At 49.7% G+C, this 23,790-nt stretch overlaps 1 protein-coding gene across 20 annotated transcripts in view; it reads left to right on the plus strand.

Moving 5' to 3' along the window:
• DNTT (DNA nucleotidylexotransferase) overlaps window positions 1–23,790 on the plus strand; it is a 358,214-nt gene that overhangs the window by 131,260 nt on the left and 203,164 nt on the right. For 19 of the 20 annotated variants that reach the window (XM_059730000.1, XM_059729987.1, XM_059729995.1 and 16 more), the window contains one exon: window positions 19,336–19,464. The exons of the other annotated variant lie outside the window; for it this stretch is intronic. In XM_059730000.1, the coding sequence (XP_059585983.1) occupies window positions 19,336–19,464 (129 nt within the window). The remainder of the gene's footprint in view (window positions 1–19,335; window positions 19,465–23,790) is intronic. 20 annotated transcript variants of the gene reach the window in all.

Here is a 23,790-nt window from a genome sequence, read left to right on the forward strand (position 1 = left end):
ACTATCATAAAGCACCACAAGTAACATAAATGAAAAGTATAGTAAACATACTTGTGCCAGTTACCTTGTTAACTTAAGAAGTAGATACTTAAGACCAGGTTTCTAAGTAGTAAAACAAATAAAAGCATTTTAAATGGCAAATAGATGGGGACAGTACAGGATTTCTTTTGCCTTAAGGAATGAGAAAAGTTTGAGATGAAGGTCAGTTTTTTAAAGTACTAGGTCAAACTCGTATCTGGTATAATTTAATTGGAATTGCACCAAAAACAAAGTTGTCCTTTTATGACAATCTTTTAAAATGTAAAATGAAAGTTAAACAGAAAACCAAAATACTCACACTGTATCATAAATTGTTACTGTATAAAAATGGACTGTAGTAGGTAAAAATTTTGAGTGAGACAATGGCTGGGTTTCAGAATTTGTTGTGGATCTTCCTGGTAGGGGAAGAAGAGGAAAGAAAGAATGGTCGCTGAAGAGCAATGATGAAAAACAGTTGTTGAGCAGTAAAAGGTCAGAGAAGTTGGGATATAGGTTGCAGCTATAATATATGATTTATGAAGTATTCAGGCATTGCAGCCCGCAGTATGTCCAGACTACCCAGGGTTTGAAGGTAAGTGGAAGAAAGTGACAGGAGTAATGGAATAAATACAAGTGTGTATGGTCCCTCCTCAGTTTAGTTACACAGGCTGAGAAAGCCTGAGGCCATAGTAGTAGGTATCCAGTGAAAGGAAATTTTCATTTGAAAGTGACTGAGGGAAAAACTGTAAGGATAACTATAAAAAAATGCTTTTTCATGAAACCGATGAACAGAGTAACTGTACCAGATCACTCTGTTTCAGGTTTGTGTACACAGTTTCTGTCACACCAGTCACCAATTTTATAGTGCACCTAGATCTTTGTTTTCCTCTTTACTTAAAATAGGCCTTTATGAGGTTAGCTGTGTACCTACGATTCTCTTACATTATAACCAACTTTAATGAGCCCAAGCCATCCTTACATTCATACCATCCTGAAAACATTGTCATAAAAGGACTGAAAATGAATGAACGTGTCTATTCAGAATGCTCCTAAAAATTGCTTTTTGATGTTGGCTGTGGGTTCAAATGCTATCTGGTCCCATCACACATGGTAAAAAACAAAGGCAACCAGTGAGATAAGTATTAAATTGCACCTGTTTGGGAGTAGAACCCACAGGCTCAGATTTTGGGTTTTTTTCAGCTAGCTAGTTTGTTTCTAGCATTCAAGAAGTAGGAGATCAGTTTTCTATTTTTCCACAAAAGAGGAATGGAAGTGGCAGCATGACAAATTCAGGTTGGCATTCTTCCCATACATGAAAGCAACAGACGTTATAGCAGGGAAATTATATAGACAATCACTGATTTGTGAAGGTTTAAAACTGCTGATATGCACTGTAGCGGAAAATGTTTGTAGATGCTCTGTAGTACTTGTATAGATATTAGAAATTCTTGTAGAAGCAAGTAATAGACGTACGTGGGATGATTTCAAACTAGTTTGACCCATGTTTAATTTACCATAATATGCATTTAATATGCAAGAGAGATTTCTATCTGCAGAAAAGGTAGATTAATACTTATTTTTCAATTATCTTAGTATTTGTTTCTTCACAGTGTGGTAAATTATCTGAAAGTGCAATGGCAAAGTGCTTGTGTTTAGGACTGGATGCACTGTGGTCACTGTCTTTGGTCAGAGGTTTGATTTTTGTCCCCTAATCTGTATTTCCCCCGTAATTTGTTTGAATAATAATATCCCATCTGTTCTCTACACTAAAAGGCAAAATAAATCCTGCTCTTTTGTTTAGTTGATAAAAGAAAGGGACAATTTCTTTAGTCCTCATGCTGTCACCTACCAATCAGACTCCAGTAATTACAGTTTACATCTATTTTGTTTTCTATTGATTTCTGTCCCAGGTTTGTTTTGATAAGTTATACAACCAGTGTTAGCATATTAAAAACATAAACATGTGGATACTGATTGAGGGGGAAAACTCAAATAATTTTGCAAAAGTAGGAGCAGGATGTTTGTGTGCCAGCACGCTGCTTTCCTGGATACAGTGAAATACTTTCTGCTTTACTATAGCACTCTCCGTGTACTTGGTTTAGCTGCGTGATGTCCAGGCTCTACTTCACAGTCATTCTTCTCAGGACTTCAGCTCTTGCATAGCTATTTTTATGACCTAGTGAAGTTAATGCTGGTTTACATACAATATTTAGTAACATGCTCTTTGCTCACCACCTTCCTAGTTGATGTTATAATTTCAGTTAGTCCATTAACTATAATCAATCAGAAGTGTTTGATATTTCAAATCAGTGTTAAAGCATAATTCATGAAGGTTTTGAAGAGTGGCAGAGTAATGCTATTTTTCCTTACTGAAACTCCTTTCTGGTTACATGCTAGAGTAGCCTTATGTAAAGATACAATAACTTCCTTCCTTTCAAAACATATAGTGAAAACTGTCAGAAATTTTAATTTTGCTTCAGCAATTAAAAAAATTACCTTTTAATTTTTATGAGTACAATTATATTATTGGATAAATTGCTACAAACTTTGCTAGATCATGCACAGTGGCTGCTTTTTCATAAAATCATTTTTAACTAATATATTATCTAGTGTTCTTGAATTCTCCTTGCCCATGTATATTATGGAGAGAGGAATCCTTTTTTCCCTTAATATGAAAACAAACCTCCCATTACACACGCACGCATGCACGCGCGCACACACACACGCATATTTCACTTGTGTGAAGCGGCTAGTAGTCACTTTGGATCTGGATTTGGCCGATTTGGGGGACAGTGATTTGATTCGGTGATTCGAATCACTGTCCCTAATCAATTTGGCCAAATCTGATTCAGAGATTTGGCCGCAGCCAAATTGGCTGAATCTCTGAATTGGCCCCATCCCCTGCCAACTCTCTCAGCCCTGCCAATGGCTGCCCTGCTGGAGCCAGCTCCTGGCTCTCTGAGAAGAAAAGCCTGACATTCATCAGCTGCTGCCAGGTGGGGGGGGGCGATCCCCGCTGCACCGCGCTAACCCACGCTGCATGTGGGGTTCTGTCATGAGTCCCCTGACCCCCGCCCACTCTCCCAGCCCCTGCCTCCATGGCTGCCCTGCCTGCCCCAGCTCCTAGCTCTTTAAAAAAAAAAAAGAAGAAAAGCCCTGAATCACCAGCTGCTGCCAGGGAGATTGGGGGGGTGGAACGGGCTATCCCTGCTGCCTCCCATTGCCCCATGCTGCATGGGGGGCTCTTTCATGAGCCCCCAGAAGCCCCAACAGCTAATGCAGCAGGCAGGGCTGGGAGAGCGGGAGAGGGTTGGGGGGCTTGTGGCACAGCTTTGCACAGCCCTAATACACACACACACACACACACACACGTATGTATGTATGTATGTATCACCAAACCCAAACCATAATGGGAGGTTTGTTTTCATATTAATAACCATTTAAATTTGATAACATTTTATTTCTGAAATAGTTCAGTAGTTCAGTTTGGTACTCTTGCAATGAAAGCAAAAGAACCTAAGGGTAGATCCACAAAACTGAGAAGTAAGAGGTGCTGTTGCCTTTTTACCCAGTTGTGTAGTGGTTAGGGTACTCAACAAGATGAAGGAATCCCAGGTTCAAATACCCTCTTTCTGCGGGGATTTGCACTATCATCACCTACATTCTAAGAGAATGCTTAATTAATGAGAACAATGTATTAGGGGATTTAGGATTGGATTGCTCTGTATCTCTTGCTGCTCACTTTGCATGGACTAAAATATTTACCAAGACTTAGTGAAGAAGACTGTGAAGGAGCCACCTGGCTTCCAGTCCCTGCTACAATTAATATTTAAGTAGTCTTTCCAAAGTGGAGCAACATCAAAAGAGGGAGCAATGAGTTACTGGACAAAATGAGTGTAAATGACTCTTTCTATAGCAGTTTTATGAATCTAGATCTTTCTGCTTATTGTTGTTGTTTTTTGTTTCCCTCCCTCTCCCTGCAGCTTTCTGCTGCTTATTGTTTTTTCTTCCCTTCTCTGCTACATTGCTTATCTTTCTCCTCTCCCCTGGGGTTTGTCTGTTTGTTTGTTTCCAGCTTCTTTGTTCCCTGCTGGCAGAGAGCTGCCCATCCCCCAAACCTCTGTTTTCTTGCAGGGGTAACCCTTTTTTTTTGCTGGAATGGCTGAAGACAGCTCCCAGCAGCTCACTGCTGGGGCTTCAGCCCCTCTGGACTGGAGCTTTGGTCTCTGGCTTCATGCCCCTCCCTCCATTGGAGTGGAGGAGTGTGCTGCTGCTGTGGGGGTGCTCATAGGCTGCAAACATTTCCTCTATGCTGCCCAGGTGAGTTCAGTCCCCTTCATCTTCCTCAGCTCCCCTGCTTTAGTGCCTGAGGTTGTGGTAGCAGGTGTGCCTGTCGGGGGTGTTTTTTGCCTTGCAACGCTCCTAGATACACCAGCCATTCATGTGGTAGCCTCGAGCATGCCTCCATTTCTCTCCGACGACAGCCTCACTAACTGCCTGCGCCCTTATGGCATGGTTACAGGGCCAGTTTGTAGACTGCTACTTGGCAGCAAGTTCTCTAAGCTCCAGCATGTCTTATCTTTTAAAAGGCAGCTGTTTATGCTTCTCAGCAGGGAGGGTTGGGTTTTGCCCTACTCTATGTCCTTCTTGTTTCATGGGCAGCATTATAAGGTCTACCTTAACACTGGGGACACCTTATGTTTTTGCTGTGCAGGTCCCACCTGGCTACCCAGTACCCAAAGAAGCTGGCTGCAGCAGAGCCACCTGTGGCTGCACCCAATGGTGGCTCATCCACCTCTAGTGTGGCAGCCCCATCGGGTGGTGGGGAAGGGCCTTCCTCCCAGTAGCTCCCCATTTCATTGGAGTCAGCTAGCTCTGTGGTGGTGGACCCAGCCCCACCTTTTCCTCCCCCACCTCAGGGGAGAATTTGCTCCCTCCTGCTGGGAAGGGCAAGTCCCAGAAAAAAAGGGGTCTTCTAAAATGGCTCGTTATCCCCTCAAGACCTCCGCACCACTTCAAGGGAAGCTGAGGTTAGTGAGTAGGGCCCCCCTCTCTGCCTGCCTCCTTAGCATCCCCCCAGACCCTGTAGTACTCAGGGGTGAACTGGAGGGAGGGGAAGTGGTGGTGGACAGTCCTCCCCCCACCTCTCAGCTCCTTGAGGATGACAAGGATGATATGGAGGTTGGACCCTCTGGGGGCCACAAGCAGCTCCGGGATACTGAGGATCCTCATGAGGGGACAAGTGCTCCTCCCAGGGATCATTGACTCTCAGTGCCCCCCTCAATAGGGAGCATCCCCACCACAGAGGTGGAACCTGTTCCTGCTTCTGAGGAACCTCCCTGTGTTATTTACTCAGTTGAAAGCCTTATTGAATTTCTAGACCAGACAAAGCACCACCAGACGGTTGCACAGCATATACATAAATGGTTCCCAGAACCTGAGATGTGTGGTGTCTGCTAAGGCTGCAAGAGTAGCACTGCACTCCACTGCGGGGATGCAGCGATATAGTTTTCGCCTAAGCAAGCTTGAGGGTGATGTTGGGCACTTGTTGTGAGCAGTGCCGGCTGGCAAGTTGTAGGCCTGTTTTTTTTCTGTCCTGCTGCTTGCTCCTCTCTGCTGTTCCTCTCTGTTCCCTTGGCTTTGCCTGTCCCCCTTTTCTATACCATTCATGTATGGCTGCCACAACCTTTGGTTCACTCAATGGCAATGGCTGCAGAGACCCTGTGAAGCAGATGGCACTCTTTGATTTCCTGTGCCAGAAAAAGATGGACATTACCTTTCTGCCAGAAACTCATAGTGATACAGCTAGTCAAGCTGACTGGCATGCCTCCTGGAAGGGTCATATGTTCCTGAGCCATGGCACCTGTCTCAGTGCAGGAGTTGCAATCCTCTTATCACCGCAGTTGATGTCTGACTCAGCAGTAACCCAAGAGGTTGTCCCTGGCTTCCTGCTAACTGCTCGTATCATGTTAGCACAACATCACTTCCTCCTAATTAACATCTACACACCCACTGCCAGGTAAGAATGGACAGCCTTCTTTGAGACCCTGGCTGACTTTTTGAGTGCAGCTGACGGTGACGACCTTCTTCTCCTGGATGGGGACTTTAATTGCATGGTCGACAAATGGCATGACTGGAATGGGCCAGAACCCCATCCATCCTCAGCCCAGTAGCTGCAGACAGCTTTGGAGGCAGGGGACCCTGTTGATGCCTGGCTCCATTTCCATGCTGATGCAAGGCAGTACACTTGGATAAAGGCAACCGCTAGTGGGATTGCCATGGCAAGCCTTGACCACTTGTACATCACCAAGCCTTGCCTGCTGGTCCTGCATGGCAGCCGCATTATTCCATTTGGACTCTCAGATTACAGTCTTATTTTCTGTGAGCTGAGTCTCTTTGACAGAGTGTGTCCCCAGGCTCCCTACTGGTGTTTTAACTCCAGCTTGCTGCAAGACGCTCACTTCTGTGAATGCTTTGCCTATTTCTGGTGGACATGGGACACTGCAAGAACCACCTTTTCCTTGAAGCAATGGTGGGATGTGGGGAAGGAACAGATCAGAGCTTTCTGTCAGCAATACACACAGCTGATAATGAGTGAGCTCTGCCGCCATGTCTGGGGCTTGGAGGAGGATGTAGCAAAGCTCAAGGTGGCCCTATGTGATGCTAGAAGAGGCACAGGACTACTTGAGAGCCTTAAGCTTCAGAAGAAGCACCTGCAGGAGCTGGTAGAGGGTGCAGCCTCAGGTGTGAGGGTTCATGCCTGCTGCCAAGAGCTGACAGAGGCTGATTCCCCAACCCAGTTCTTTTTCAACTTGGGAAAGCAATGGGCCCTGCAGAAAATCCTTGACCATCTCAAAACTCCAGATGGCTGGATACTCACGGATCCTGTTGAGATCTGCCATCACACTGTAGCCTTCTGTCAAGACCTCTGTGTGGCTAAGCCTCTCTGCTCAGAGTCCACTAAGCACTTACATGATTGGGCCTTCCCAAGCTGTGCTCAGTGGTGGCTGATGAAGTTGAACGAGAGCTGTCCCTGGAGGAACTCATGATTGCAGTGGGGAGCCTAACCATGTGCAAAGCCCCAGGGTTCAATGGGCTGCCTGCTGAGTTTTATAAGACCTTCTGGCCCCTCCTTGGCCTCTGCCTCTTGCATGTGTTTCATGAGAGCCTTGCTGATAAAATCCTGCCTGTCAGCTGTTGCTGGGCAGTTCTCACCCTGCTATCAAAGACAGGAGACCTTGGCTGCATTAAGAACTGGTGGCCAGTATCCCTTCTGTGTGCAAACTACAAGATTTTGGCCAAAGCCTTAGCCAGTTGACTGTGTATTGTCATAGCCTCAGTCATCAGTCCTGAACAGAGCTACTGCATGCTGGGCAGGACCACCCAGGATAATCTGTTCCTGCTTCATAACCTGGTGACAGCCACGGACCTCTTTGGACTGAATGTCAGGTTTGTCTCCTTGGACCAGGAGAAAGCCTTTGATAGGGTTAGCCACAACTACCTTTTTCAGACCCTAGAGGCCTTTGGCTCTGTGATCCTTTCCCGGCTTGCAAGGGCATCCACCAGGGCTGCCCCCTCTCGGGAATGCTGTACGCTCTGGCATTTGAGCCCCTGCTTCATGCACTGCGACAGCGCTTGACTGTCCTTGTTATTCTATTGAACTCTGGTTTGGTTGGCGGCTCGCTGGTTAGGCTGATGGTGTATGCAAACGATGTGACCATCCACCTCAGCAGCCAGGGTGATGTCCAGTCACTGGTGGACTGTCAGCATGCTTATGAGTGTGCTTCCTCAGCTCACGTTAAATAGCCTAAGAGCAATGCCCTACTCCTTGGTGCATGGATCAATCATCCCTCCTCCCACCCTAGACCTGCCCAGTGGTCTCACCTGGCAGTGCAAGGGCCTTAAAGCTCTGGTGTTCCTTGGCCCATCAGTCTTCCCAGTCCAGAATTGGGAAGGCCTGGGCGAGGAGGTGGAGGTGTGCCTGTGGCGGTGGTGCTGGCGCTTGCCCAACCTCTCCTATCATGGGCAGGTCCTCATTGTGAACAATTTGGCAGTCACAACATTATGGCACCAGTGTGCCATGTTGGACCCCCCCACTCGATTTACTTGAACAGCTTCAAAGACTTCTGGTGGACTTTTTCTGGGATGGATGGCATTGGCTCTTCCGAGCTGTTCTCTATCTGCCTATGGCTGAGGGAGGCCAGGGCTTGGTTGACCTGGCAAGTAGAGTGGCTGCTTTCCACCTGCAGGCTCTCCAGAGATTCCTTTATTGTGGAGACCACCCTCCCTGGCAGCAGCTGGCCTGTGTGTTTTTTGCGCCGGGTAAGGAACCTTGGGTTTGACTGAGAACTCTTTCTCCTGGATCCTGCACTCCTGGACTGGGGAACCCTCCCGCTCTTCTACTGCAGCCTTCCACCTCCAACCCCGGGCCAGACATCTGCAATTTCCACAGTCGCTGCAGGAGCCACTTCTCTACAATCCAGCCCTGCAGCACAGGTTGTTGAGCTTCAGGTCTGATAGCCTTGCTGACTCATCCAGCCACGTATAGTCCGACTAGGCCACCTTCTCGATATGGCACAGCCTGACTGGCTGTCAGCTGAGGTTCTGGCTGCCCAGTTGGGCATGCTTTCAGTTCACTGCACCACCTGTCTCTTGAGGGATGTATGGCCCACCCTCCCAGTGGAGGCAGCAGCTGCCATTGAGGATTACCTCAGAGTGTAGTGGGACATCCCTGCCAGAGATGTCTCCAGAAAGCCCTATCCACCACTGCCTATTGTCCTGGCTGTGGATAACGATCTGGGCGGTGGGCTTGACACCTTGTTGACTCTTCCCGTACCTCCTGACGGTGATGCTGGGATTCCTCTTGATGTGCTCCCTTGGAAATCCCTGTACATATGGGTGGTTTGTGTCTGCCATGCTCACATCCTTGCCATTTGACCTGACATGACATGAAGGCAGCACTTAGTGACACTGGCACTCACACCAGCTTGCACCACTTGCACCAGTGGTATATACTTTATAAGTTACCCATTGCCAAATGTACTGGTGACCTCCAGTGGTGGTTGCTGCATGGGATACTGGCCACCGGCACTTTCATCTGCCACATGGACCTGACTGCATCAGTGGCTTGTCCCTTTTGCCCAGGGGAGGTAGAAGAGGATTTAGTCCGTGCCTTCCTCGGGTGCCCCAGCTGCTGCCACTCTTTGCTGTCCTTGGCAGCTTGTTTGAGGTGCTAGACTTGGACCTCATGGAGGCCACCTATTTGTTTTAATTCCCATACTGAGCAGCAGAGGGGGTGTCATGTGCCTGACCAACTTTTTGTTTGGTTGGGTTAAGATGTCCATCCTCAAGAGCCGCAGGAACCTCTCTGGGGCTGGCTCTGATGATGCTCTGAGACTTTCAATTCTTGGTCTGGGCACACCTGACACTGGAATTTGAACATGCAGTCCTCCAGCAGACAGTACCCACCTTCCAGGCACATTGGGCCATTCAGGGGGTATTGTGCAGCATTGAGGGCATCCATTTAGTCCTCATGCTATGATACTGCTTTCCCCTTCCCAGGGTACTTGCAGGGGTCTGAGTGGGCTGTTGTTGTACTAGCTGTTTTTTTTAGACTGTGAGGGCAGGGCTTGTGGGTCATAGCCCTAGGCTCTGTCTGTTGTGCCTGGGCCCCTGCATGGGCAGTGTTTTATTTTTTTTGTTGGATTGTTACCTCCTTTCCCCCTTAATAAACCTGTATAAAAAGTCAAAAGTCTTTCTTTCTTTCTTTCAAAATGGCCACTGACAGGTGAAGCCCTTCTGAGCTCCTGCAGCTCAGGTCCCTTCTTTGCATTCCCCTTCACTCCCTGCCCCCCTGTTCCTCTCCCCACCCCCCCAAACCTTGTCTCTCCCCAGCCTGTGCTTTGGGTCCCCCTCTCTGGCCCTTTTCCCTGCTTTCTGAGCTTTTTCCCCTGGACTTTGACATCCTCATTTGCCTCTGTACCTCCCCCACCCCAACCCCCACCTGTGCTTTCCCTTTGATTCCTGCTGCCTCCCTCCTCTAGAGCCCCTTACCTTGGTCTGTGCCATTTCCTCCTGCCTTAGGTCTTGCCTTCAGCCTCTGCAGGGTTGTTCTGCCCCACTAAGGCTGATTTTGAGGCTGTTTCAGCCCCCTCCCAGTCCCCTTCATTCTGAGGCTTTTTAAAAAAAATATTTTATTATTACTTTTTTTCCTGTAGCAGCCTCTGTGGGAGAGTTAACCCTCTCCTGCCCAAGATGCCTGCCAGCAGCCAGGGCACTTGGCACGGGAATGTCTCTGTGGACCTTCCCCTCAGCCATGGCTTGCGGGTGCATGCTGCTGTCCACATCAGGGTGGAGGCCTGTGCTGGAGCTCTGGTGGATCTGCTGGAACACTGGAGCATCTGGTACACCTCCCGGATAAACTCAGTGCCCATCATATACTTGAGCTCTCCCAGCCTGGTGAGGGAGGTGTGTGTGGCAGGGCTGGAAATCTCGGGCATCCACTACCTGGTTATGCCCATGGAGACCCTGGTAGTGTGGGTAGTGGCCTCCAACATCCCCCCCACACCTGACAGACTGGGACCTCACCAAAGCGCTCGAGCTCACCAGCTCCTGGCACAGGTTGACCGTGGGGAGCAGGGACCCCAGGCATAGGCACGTCCTGTCCTTTCAGAGGCAGGCATTCATGCTTCTCATGGGTGGCACCCAGATCCTGCCTTTCTCCATGATCTTTGTGGTGGATGGGAGGCCCTATGTGGTCTCCCTCTCCCAGGGCGGGAATGCATGCCACCGCTGTGGTGGCAGCTCTCACCTGGCTGCCCAGTGCCCACAGGGGCAGTCAGCCAGGGCACTGGCTGCTGCACCTACACAGGGGGATGGTGTATCCACCTCTGGTGTGGGAGCCTCATCAAAGGGTGGGGTTGGAGGCTCCTCTCAGCCCCACTCCACCCCTGCTCCAGCTGGTAGGATTGACCCCTCTGGTGGGAGCATGCCACCTGGGGGGCGGTTCTGGGATGTTGCCCCAGGTTCCTCCCACCCCTGTCAGGGCTGATGCCCCACCCAGTGGAGGGGCTGGTGACTCCTCCCAGCCCCCTCCTGCCCCGGTCCCCTCTGGGACAGCTGGTGCCCCGAGCACTGGCGCCCCACTGGGTGAGGCGACCATGGCCCCCTCTCAGCCTCTTTCCCCCCTCCCCATGACTGATGGGGCTGCCCCCCCAGTATGGGGGTTTCGCCTGGTGAAGGGGCTGGGACATCCTCCCAGTCCCCACCCTGTCCCAGTTCCACCCAGGGTGGCTAGTGTCTTAGGTGCTGGAGCCCCGTCAGGTGGAACAACTGAGACCTCCCCTCCACCTCCCTCCATCCCTGCCTCAGTCGAGGTGGTGGACCTGGAGATGGCGAACCCCAAGCAGCATGGCCTGCCCCCTTCAGGGGAGGTGCCACCTGCTCCCAGAAAAGCCAAGAGCAAGAGGCAAAAGGGAGCTTCTAAAGGAGCCCCTGCCCCTTTGGGGCCCACCTATGACAGTGCTGGGGAAAATGTAGCCAGGGAACCTGACCCCACCCTGCCTGCCCCCCAGGAAACTCCACCACTGGGTGTCCCAGTGACGTCTGGCAACCCTTCGCCCCCATCGCAGCTCATGGGACTTGTGAGTGGCAGGGCAAGGAGAGAGTGCCTGCCTCTCGAGCTTTAGGCACAGGAGACAGCAGAGGGGCCTGCCACCCCCACACCCACTCCCCTGCCCACCGAGACCAATGAGAAGGAGATGAATTGCCTGCCTTCTGAGTGCCGCAAGCGACCCCAGGAGTGGGATGATATTTGCCCCCCAAAGCAGATGGGGATCTATCTCCTGGAGACAGTCCTTGACCCAGATACTGAGGGGGGTCTACTAGGGAGCCTGGCCATTGAGGGCACTTTCACTGGCCTCACTGGTAGGTCCCTTTCCAGAGCGAAGCCCCGCTTGTTCTTGGTCAGTAACATCCAGCTCCTGCTGGAGAACCCCCCCGGGTGGTCCCCAGCTATGGAGGCCTTCTTGACCTCTTAGAGCAGACCAAGGGCCAGAGGAATGTGGTAGAGAGTATCCAGCAATGGTGCCTGGACCCTATGCAGTTTGTCCGCGCTGCCAGTGACATGGTGAGACTCATGCACCAGGACCCAGGCATGCATCAACATGCCTTGTGGCTTGAGAAGCTGGTGGCCAGGTTGAGGGAGGTGTGGGGCCGAGGTGGGTCCACAGAACAGGGTAGGGCAAGGATAGGCCTTCCCTGTCTCTACGGTTTTGCCCTGCTCTATCATCTCCTCTCCTGCTGGTACCCTGCTTATCCTTCTTCTCTATTCTCCTGCTCATGGCAGTTACCACAATTGCCTCACTGAACACCAACGGCTGCAGGGACCCGGTGAAGCGGATGGCCATCCTGGAGGCTTTGCAGCAGAAGCGGCTGGCGATCTCCTTCCTCCAGGAGATGCACAGCAATGTGCACATTCAAGCTGACTGGCACGCTGCCTGGAGAGGCCTCTTGTTTCTAAGCCACGGCACCAACCTCAGCACAGGAGTGGCGATCCTCCTCTAGCCTCAGCTTCAGTATGACTTGGCAATGGCACAAGAGGTCATCCCCGGCCGGTTGCTGACCGTCCACATCACCCTGGCACACCAGAGCTTGCTCCTTGTCAATGTCTACATGCCCACCAAGAGGAGAGAGAGGGTAGCCTTCTTAGAGACTCTGGGTGACCTCCTGTGTGATGCCAGTGAGAACAATGACCTGCTCCTCATGGACAGGGATTTCAACTGCACTGTCGATGTGCTATTAGACTGGACGGGGCCAGAGCTGCACTTGCCTTCAGCCTGCAAGCTGTGGACTGTGGTGGGTCCTCACGTGCTGCTGGGGATGGGAGGAGCCTGGCTGGGTCTACACCAGCCAGGAAAGGCTGCATGCAGCTGAAGCCAGCTCCTTGTGCTGCTGGGGATGGGAGGAGCCCACCTGGGTCTGCACCGGCCAGGACAGGTGGCATGCAGCTGAAGTAGGCTCCTCATGTGCTGCTCGGGGTGGGAGGAGCCTGGCTGGGTCTGAACCAGCCAGCAGAAGTGGCGGCGGAGCCATGTGCCACTTGCGACCGACTGGCACAGGCAGGGGGAAAGTGCAGCTGAGCTGCTGCTGCTCCGGCTGGGCTTGTCCCGTCCTGAGTGGTACACGGCTCCACTGCCGCTTCTGCTGGCTGGTGCAGACCTGGCCGGGCTCCTCCCATCCCCAGCAGCACGTGAGGAGCCGACTTCAGCTGCATGCTGCCTTTCCTGGCTGGTGTGGACCCAGCCAGGCTCCTCCCATCCCCAGAATCACGCGGCTGAAGCCAGCTTCTCACATGCTGCTGGAGATGAGAGGAGCACGGCCAGGTCAGCACTGGCCAGCAGAAGTGGTGGTGTAGCTGTGTGCTGCTTGGGACTGGACAAGCCCGGCTGGAGCAGCAGGGGCTCAGCTGCACTTTCCCCCTGCCTGTGCCAATCAGTCCCAAGCGGCATACAGCTCCACTGCCACTTCTGCTGGCCAGTGCAGACCCAGCCAGGCTCCTCCCATCCCCAGCAGCACGCAAGGAGCTGACTTCAGCAGCATGCTGCCTTTCCTGGCTGTTGCAGACCCGACTGGGTCTGTCCCATCCAGAGCAGCATGCAGCTGAAGCCAGCTTCGTACGTGCTGCTGGGGATTAGGCGAGCCTGGCCGGGTCTGCACCAGCCAGAAGTGGCAGCAGAGCCGTGTGCCACTCGGGACTGACCAGCACAGTTAGAAGGAAAATGCAGCTGAGCCCCTGCTGCTCCAGCTGGGTTCATCCTGTCCCAAGTGGCACACGGATCCACCGCCACCTTCTCCCTGGTGCTGACTGGGCCAGAGTTGTGGCCCAGCTGCTGTTTCCCCTCCCCAGTGCCAGCCAAGCCCAACCGACCCTGCACAGCCCAAGCAGCATGACATGGGGAAAGCCTGCCCAGCAACTGCTTTCCTGGGCTTACCTGCAGGGCAGGGCCCTTTCCAGTCCCGTGCAGCAAAGCCAGAAGTTGACCCAGACACTGTTTCCCCTCACGGGCACCACAGGTTCTGGCCCAGCACCCCCTGCCCCTCAAGCTGAAAACGTGGCCTGAGCCAGAGGTGGGGCAAGGCCAGCTGAGTCAGGCTGAGGTCAGGGTTGGTTGCCTCACAACCAGAACCCAAGGAAACAGCCTGAGGTGCTGCAGCCGGCAGCTGGTGCCACTGGAGGCTTTTAGAGAGGCAGCCGCCATTATGTGGGTTTTGAAGGGGCTCCGTGGGCCAAAGGGAAGTGCTTGGTGGGCTGGATCTGGCTTGTGGGCTGTATTTTGCCCATCCCTGGCATAGACACTGCCAGAGAGCTGAAGTGGGAACTGTTTCTGGAGAAGCTAGCAGCCGCTGCAGGTGGCCTCACCTCTGGCAAAGCCCCAGGCCTTAATGCGGTACCTGCCAAGTTTTACGACCTTGGCCTTTCCTCAGCACCTGCCTCCTGTGCATTTTCTGGGACAGCTGCACTGAAAAGGTCCTACTAATCAGCTGCTGCTAAGCGGTGCTCATGCTGCTGCCCAAGAAGGGAGACTTTGGCTGCATTAAGAACTGGTGGCCCATCTCCCTGCTGTGTGTGGACTACAAGATTACAGCCAAGGTGCTGGTGACCCACCTCCGCACCATCATGGCCTCTGTCACTGGGCCTGAGCAGAGCTACTGCATGCCGGGCAGGACCATCCAAGATGACCTGTTTCTGCTGCATGACCTACGCACAGCCAGCAAACTCTTTGGCCTAGACATCAGCCTCATCTCTCTGGACCAGGAGAAGGCCTTTGACTGGTTGAGCTATGCCTATCTCTTCCAGATCCTGGAAGCCTTTGGCTTTGGGCCCCTCTTCGCTGGGGGCCTCTGGGTCTTGTACCAATACACCTCGAGTGCTCAAGGTGAACAGCATGTATTGCACCCCATTCCCCATGCACAGGGGCATCCATCAGGGCTGCCCCATGTCAGGCATGCTCTATGCCCTGGCCATTGAGCCATTGCTGCACATGCTGTGGTACTGTCTGAGCAGTGTGGCACTGCCAACGGCCACAGGCCCGTCCATTGGCCCTCCGTTCTGGCTGTTGGCATATGCAGATGGTGTGATCATCTTCCTCAACACTCAGGAAGATGTGTGGGCCCTGACAGATTGCCAGTGAGCCTATAAGCTTGTTTCCTTGGCCCGTATCAACTGGGCCAAAAGTGATATCCTGCTGTTTGGTGCATGGACCAGTGAGACACCCCCTGGTCTTGCCAGGAGGCCTCACCTGGCACTGTGAAGGCCTCAAGGCCTTGGGAATGTTCCTGAGGCCACTGACTTTCATGGCAAGCAACTGGGATGGCCTTGAGGGGGTGCAGGCCTACCTGTAATGGTGCACTGGGGCCTACCCAGCCTCTCCTACCATGGATGTGTCCTCATCACCAAAAACCTGGTGGCAGTGACCCTGTGGCATTGGTGCACTGTACTCAACCCACTGCTGGACCTACTCAAGAGACTCCAGCACCTCCTGGTAGATTTCTTCTGGGATGGGTGCCATGGGCTCCTACAAGCTATCCTTTACCTATCTGTCACTGAGGGAGCTCAGAGCCTGGTGGACCTGGCAAGTAAGTTGACTGCCTTCCACCTGCAAGGCCTTCAGTGACTCCTCTGAGAAGAAGAGTGCCTGCCCTGGTAACAACTGGTGTGCCAGTTCCTGCAGATTGTGGGGCCCTTGGCTTCGACCGGGAGCTCTTCCTGCTGGACCTTATGCTCCCAAACTGGGTGGTGCTTCTGGCCTTCTACCATGACATGGTACGAGCCTGGCAGGCCACCTTCCACCTCCAGGCCCAGGCCCAGTGCCTGCGGTTCCCACAGCTGCTGAGGGACCCCCTGGTGCAGAACCCAGCTCTGCAGTGCCCCGTGCTGAGCCTGGCCTCCACCAGCATCACAGCCACCCTCATCCAGGCATGTGTCCTCTGCCTAGGCTAACTCCTTGACCCCACTCGGTTGGCCTGGCTCTTGCCTGAGGCCCTGACCACCTGCCTGGGCATGAGCTCCATCTGCAGCATGGGCCATCTCCTGCATGACATCCAGGCTGCCCTCCTGCCAGAGGCAGCAGCCACCCTGTACGACCATCTCCATGTTCGCCAGGTCCCCCCTCACCACGGATGCCCCAAGTGAGACCTTCCCACCCCATTGCCAGTTGTCCCGGCTGGTGGGCCTAGCATCCTGGTGACACTCCCTGTACATCCTGACAGTGACACAGGTTGCCCCTTTGCTTCCCTGCCCCATAGAAGCCTGTATGCCTGGGTAGTTCATGTCCACCTCATCCAGGTGTTGGCGGGCCGTCCTGATACACCATGGTGACAGTGCCTGGGGCTGCCAGATTACTGGCCCATCCAGCTTGATGCACGCTGTATAAGCCACCATATTTGCATCCCACTTTGACCCAGCCACCTCGACAGTCTGCCCCTTCTTCCCTGGGGGCATTGAGGAGAGCCTCTTTAACACCATTCTCGACTGTCCCTGCCTGCAGCCACTCTTTGTCACCCTTGAGCTACCACTGTGGGCACTGGGCAGGAGTCTTTCAGAGGACACCTATGTGTGCTCCTACCCACACTGGGCAGCTGAGTGGGGCACTGTCTGCCTGGCCAACTTTCTGGTGGGTCAGGCCAAGATGGCTGTCCTCAACAGCCGCCACAACTGGCTTGCCGGGATTGGCTCAGATGATGCCCTGTGGTTTTTCAGCCTCCTGGTGTGCGCGCATCTGTCACTAGAGTTTGAACGTGCTGTGCTCTGGTGGGCAGTGTCCACATTTGAGGTGCTCTGGGCCCTTGAGTGAGCACTGTGCCACATGGAGGATGGCCTCCTTCAATATGCGCTCTGACATTATGACTGGCAAGGTTCCCTCTAAGCTGCGCACATGCGTGGCCATGCATCACTTTAAAACCATGCCACACATGAATTTATTAATGCCGCGCACCCACCCAGTGAGGAGCTGGGCTGCGGCTTTGAGAGGAACTGGGCAGCAAGCTGAGCATGGCAGAGGCACTGAGGCTAGTGTGGGACATTTACCGAGGTAAGCTCAGGCAAGGTGGGGACAGGGGCTGGGGCTGGGGGCTTGCACCGGGGAACTGCTCCGCTTCCCAGCCCTGGCGCCATGTGCTTCCTTCTGCCAGAGGCATGGGGAGGCAGGGATGGGGGCTGGCGCGAGCTCTGCCAGTGCTGGAAAATTGCTCTGCTCCCCAGCCCCGATGCCACGTGCCTCCTTGCTCCCAGACATGAGGCGAGGCAAGGCCGGGGCTGGGGCCAGGAAACTGCTCTGCTCCTGGCCGTGAGGCGAGGTGAGGTGAGGTGAGGTGTGGCGGGGGCTAGGGCTGGGACTGGGAAACTGCTCCACTCCCAGCTGCATTCAAATTTAGGAGTGTTTTCCCAGATTACTTGAATATGCGTGTGCAACCTCAGACTAAGCTGTTAAGGCTTGTTGCTGCAGTATTTCAGTGTCTAACAACTGCCTACTAATTTCAGTGGGAGTTAGGAGCCTAAATATGTTTAAAATGTCATTTCAAAGGGAATTGGGTACCCAGGTATCTTTAAAAGATCTTACCTTTAGCTGCATCAGAGAGAAAAATCTGTTCTATTCAGTGACTCTACTCAATTTCCATCCAATCAATCTGAGATGCTATGGCTGACTAAAGCTCACAAGACCCTTGGACAGATAAACTAATATCTTAGGATACAGCTAAGGTGAATCCTCACTATGCTTGCCAAGCTTGAAAAACAGAAGTAGTGACTCACTATATATGGTTCAGTAAAGCTAGAACTGGTATGAGTTAAAACCATCAAAAACAGGCATATTAATAAGTGAAAAATAAAAAAAATGAATTCCAAATGAATACCCAATCCTCTACACCCTAAAATGCATTTGCTGCAGAAATAAAAGCAGATTTCAAATCAAAAGAAAGGCCAGTGTTTATGGCCAAGGTTCCCTCCAAGCTGTGCTCCCAGAGGCGAGGTGGGGGCTGGGGCTGGCGCCAGTTTTTTAGCCATTTAGTGGTTTGTCTTTATTGTCACTAGTTTTTGCATTTGAATTTAAAAGTATTAAAGTGGTGATTACAGCTGTGTTGGTCTAAGGGCATAGGCAGATAAGGTACTTTGGGTAAATTAGCTGTTAGCGGCTTTTACTATCATTCTAGCTGCTTAGCTGCTTTTTCTATCATTTATTTACCAAAGGTAGACAAGAGTCATTTTGGTAAATAAAGGTTATAATATCATCTTTTGTTGTTATATTGTGGGGCAGACCAAAGTGGCACACACCAAAAGGGGGAGGTGGGACCAATTCGGGAACGGACCAAAGTGGCATGCTCATGGACCAAAGCAATGCACTCATGGACTGCTACACCTTAGAGGGAACATTGATGTCCAGTCTGGGTAAATGGGCAGGGTCGGTGGTGGACTGCGACTCCAAGCTCGCGCTGCACCCTGAGCCCTCACCAGGCTCCTTTTTGCTTTTTTTCTTTGTGTGGGAAGTTGAAGGTGTTGTCTCATGTATGATTGGATAGAGCAGGGTAGGAATCATTTGTTTATAGAGGGCTTTGGTCTGTATGACCATGTGGCTGGGTGTCCCGACCACATAATGGCATGTTAGGCATGACGTGTAATACAGCAAAGGTGTTTGTCATGGTGTGATGTTATGACTGTAATGACATGGTGCTCTTGGTTTGATGGTAATTTGTTTGTCTTTGCTTTGTATATTGGACCCCATAGGGGCCAACTTTCTGTACCCCAAATCCCAGAATAAAGTAGCAAAAAGTCAAAGTCCTTCCTTTCTTCCTTTCTGTTTTGGCAGAAAAAATGGACAAAAATATTTTATATTAGTTTGATACAAATAGAAATAAAAAATTAATTATTTGAAAAGCTCTGCTTTCAACCCTTCTGTTGTTATCTGGAAAAACTATTTAGGTTTTTTCAACCATAACCAGTTTTTAAGTTTTCTAGTTTGGGAATCATATACCATTGACAAGAGAAGCGAGTATTTAGTGTATCCAGTGCAAAAATAGGTTTTGTTTCCACTTTACCTTTGAAATCTATATGTGGAAACCAAATATTCTCAGGAAGCTCAAACACCAAATTTCTCAGTGGACAATAGGAAAGTTACTTATTTTTTTATAGAAAAGAGTTAATGTAGGCTTTTAAATTAACTAAATTTAAATTAATTTTACTATTCTATTGTTCTAGAGAATGTATTTTGGATGGTTAAAATGTTCTGACAGACTCAGTACTTGTTTTTCTTTCTCTCACATCAGGTGCAACAAGCTTGTTCTGCTACTTCAGAGACATGTGTATCAGAAGCTTCATCACTTGCTGCAGACAGAGTTTCTCAATATGCATGTCAGAGGAGGACAACTCTAAATAATTACAACAAAAAGTTCACGGTAGTTTTTCTTTCATCCTTGAAAGGCTTAATGAGGAGGGTAAACAAGCCAACATAGCATTTGCTCAAGATTATCCCTATTACATTGATCAGTCAAGTCTGCTCTGATGTGTTCTATTCAGAACGTGTTGGAGCACATGCAAAAGTTCCCATAGGTTTTGAGGAAAAATAGAATCCTCCAAGGAGAGCAGCCCTTCAATCTAGCCTAATAAGTCAGTAAAAAGGAGTAGGTTATTCTAGTTTTGTTATCTGGTTGGGCTCTGGATCCGTTTCTTGCTTCTCTTATCAGTAATCAATCTGCATTTTGATTGCTTCCTTTGCTTTGATTAAGGTGGTTGTCATGTCTGCAAACGTTCACTTTGTGGTTACTCAGAAATAGGCTTTGGGACACTTCTGCAGTGGCCAAGTAGGCTTGGCCACACTTCTGCAGCTTGGCTTAGGCTCTTTGAAAATGACCAGGGTTGACAACAATTTGTAGGTGCCCCATAGTCAGAGGGGATTTGAATCACCTTTTCCAGTAGGTTAGGAATTTCCCTTTCCAGAGGACTTCTTGAATTCGGCTCAGAGGACAGTCAATAGGGGAAGATATATGAGGTCAGGAAGAATTCCACAAGCTAGGAGGGTGGCTCAGTGAGAGACACTTTGCTGGAGGGGCTATCTTCTTCCTTGCCATTTTAGGAACACATGGACCTGAACAATTCTATTCCATCACAAGTGGAAATAGAATACGAAAGTCATATAAATACCAAGAATTGCACTTAGATAGATGGTGGCTATGCAAATGCTCCTTAAGTGCATAAGTTGAAATAGGACTTATCCCCTAAATTGAACGTTGATTCACAACTAGTAGAATAGGATCTGGCCTTATGTCTCTTCCAGTGGAATAGGCAACTCAGGAACTGAAACTGTCATACACTATTACTTAGCATTTTAATTGCACACACAGCCTTCCATGTCCTTGATATATTCACATATGTAATTGTGACATAAAACAACTTTGTCATGGCAGGCTTGTTTATTATTAACAGTTACTAAATCATGCTTATCAATTTTCATGAAATTCTGCTTATATTTATTGAGTAAATGCTATAAATTAGGGGAAGATATGTTGTATTTTTTATAAGTTACCAGTTAGTCTATTTTCTGTCTCTAGTGCAACATTTCAGTTCATTTCTACAGAGAGCTGTAAATGGTGAACTGTGAACTTGCATACTACACACCCACTTTCCCTGAAATCAGCCCTCCAAAACTGGGGTATGTGTCTTAAGAGTGGTCCCAGCAAGCAGAAGGGGCAGAGTTCTGTGTTAACCCTCTCACAGCTGCAGTAGCTAGTGGTTGAGTTGTGTAGCTTTTGCCTGAAGCTGGCTCAGGGCATGTGAGCTGCTGCATGCTTTCTGTAGTATCTTGATGAAACTTGTGGTGTGGAAACAACACTTCATTATTTATAGGAACTTATATAAAGAACTATTTAGTGTAAAGAAATGACACTCTTGCTACTGTTGCTGTCCTGCTATACCACCTGTCCTGTGTCCTGTGGACTGCCACTCTTCTTGGCATGTTTTGAGGGGAGCTTACTTTATCACCCCCCACCTTTTCTGCATTCTGCCTTCCAAAACCAAGGTGTATGTCTTTATTTGGGGACATGTGGTATACAAAAAATATGGCATTTATGATGGTCCTTTATTTCTCAGTATCTTTTGTGAGGGCTAGGATAGATTCCAAGTTTATCATTGAGGAAGCACCAGATTCATATTTGATAAGTTGGTGTTAGTTGAATGCACGAGAATCATTCTAACTGGTGACAAGAACAATGACACATTGAGCCTGTGTGGCAATTAATTTACTAGGGACAAGGGCAGTATTGTTTTTTATCTTCTTGATTTTCAGTCCAAGCAACCTGCAATGAGTTGACTGCATATATTTCGGATGGTGGCCCCTGACAAAATGGCAATGCTTATCTGTCCGAGACATTTTCACAAGCTACAATACACATTGGCTTGTTAGAGCTGCTCCTACTTTCTTCTCACACCTCACCTTGCAGTGGAGTCAGCTGTAGGCACTAGTGAGCAAGTAATGAAAAAGTAAAGCCCTTATTTGGAGCATCAGTGGTCATTCTGTCTAATGTTACAGAAGTTTGATCTTCAATTTTGCTGTTATTTCTTGGGTCTGGTAATAAACCTATAATTCATGTATTCAGTTAAGTGTTCTAACACATTTTTCAGTGCATGTACTTAACAACCGCAATGAAGCATCAGTATAATTCACTTGTGCAAGCTGTAGGCAGCCAACCATTAAATGACAGATTGTCTCTGGCTCAGTGCCATATCGCCTGCAAATTAGGTCCAGACCATCTTGAATTATATGTTAGTGATAGCATCTTGTTATAATAACTTTATTCAGGGAGCCAAAAATGTTCCTATTACTCTTGTACTTTTAAATTTCCTTCAGATAACTTTTCTCAGTGCTTGTAATTTGCGGTGTGCTTTCTACATTATGGGCATAGGACAAATGAGTTTGTCACTCTCTTCGGAATGATTTCCAGAATTTTTCCTTTACTCCCATTTTAAATCGTCTTCTGGAAGAATGGATGCTGAGTAGAGGCAATTAAATATGCCATTTCCTATACTGTCCATCAGAGCAAGAAAACAGGTGTTTTGTTAACATGGCAGTGATTTGTGTAATGAGGCTTGTGTTGTACTTCTTCCTTAGGAGGTGTATTCCTTGGTGACTCTTTTTAGATAATAACATTTATTTAAGTCATTAGTTTTCATCTTGAATTACAATTCATAAATTCTTTAGTACCTAGATATTTATTTTTTCAAACTGGCTGACAGAGATTTTTGAATTGAGCCTCTGATGACAACATCTGTGGTAGAGTATAGGTTCAGTATGTAATAATTATGCCCCACGGTCCCATTTTTCTTTGCTATTGTATAATTGAATCACTTTTTTGTTCTTCTATAAATAATTCAGGTAGGTGCAACAACTGAACCTTTATAAGTCATAGCAGAAAATATGGTGGGTGGACTAGATGGTAGTGCCAAGCACAGTGATTATAATCAAACATCTTATACTGCCATGAACAGAACAATAGGGAAGTCTTAAAGCAGATGAAACACATCACCTAAAAAAGATTAAATGATATGTGAGCCAATTTCTGCATAGAAACAGAAGGGAACCAACCACATGGTTTAATTTTTGTCCATGTTTTTTTTTTCTATATGAAAATATGTTTTTTTCTTTTCTGTATACATGGAATAAGTTGTACTGTGTTATCATGCCACATAGTTTTTATTTGCAGTTTGTTTATTCAAAAAACACTCATGAGAATTTTTTCCACTGTGACCATCACAGTAAAATGATTTTATGCCTATTTTTGTGGTACAGATTAGGGCTGTCAATAAATCACAGTTAATATGCGCAATTAATGCATTAATTGGTTTTTGAGGTAATTTTTTTAATGCATTAATCGTGCACATGATTTTGGAGCCCATATCTGGGCTCTGCTCTGCCATCTCTGGGCCACCCAGCGGGACAGCAGTGGCAGCGTAGAGGACTGCAGGGCAGCCTGGGCGTGGGCTCCTGGCACCTGCAGGTTGATGCGGGAGTGGGGCACACACACACACAGACAGGCAGCTGCAGCCTGCACACTGCATGTAGAGAAGCACTGCACTGGTAAGCCTGTGGAGGGAGCAGGATGGGGGGAAAGGGTAGGGGTGGGGTTCAGATGAAGGACCCCCAAAGTGAGGGAGGAAATGTGGCAAGGGCAGGTTCTGGGATGAATGGGGCCCTGGGGCCAGGGTGGATCATGGGACAGAGCCAGAGGAGGCTCATACAGAAGTGCGGGGGAGAGAGGCATGGCTCCCTGTCATGGTGCACACCCCTGGAGGAGGCATGGGGGGGCATGTGCCCCCTGGACTTGTGCATGGGGCAGAGGCGAACACCTTGCTGCAGGCTGGGGCTTTGCATCCTGCTGCCTTTGCCCTGGGAGCTGCATGCTGGCTGCACTGCACGTCGCCTGCACACCCAGTGGTGGGACACACAGCATGGCATCACACGACTCCTGGGGAAAAGGCAGCAGGGTGCCGAGCCCCAGCCCACAGTGGGCAGCCTGCCTCTGCCCCACGGACAAATCCAGGGGGCATGTACCTCCCCATGCCTGCCCAGGAGTGCACATAGTGGTGGGGAGCCACCACCCCCTGCACTCCTGGACAAGCTGCCTGCAGCTCTGTCCCATGACCTGTCCCAGCCCTGGGTCTCATTCACCTCAGTGCTTGCCACTGCCCCTGCCGCTGCCCCATTCCCTCCCTCACCATAGGGACCTCAA

This window comes from Alligator mississippiensis, chromosome 6 (genome assembly GCF_030867095.1).
Source record: "Alligator mississippiensis isolate rAllMis1 chromosome 6, rAllMis1, whole genome shotgun sequence".
Taxonomy (NCBI): domain Eukaryota; kingdom Metazoa; phylum Chordata; order Crocodylia; family Alligatoridae; genus Alligator; species Alligator mississippiensis.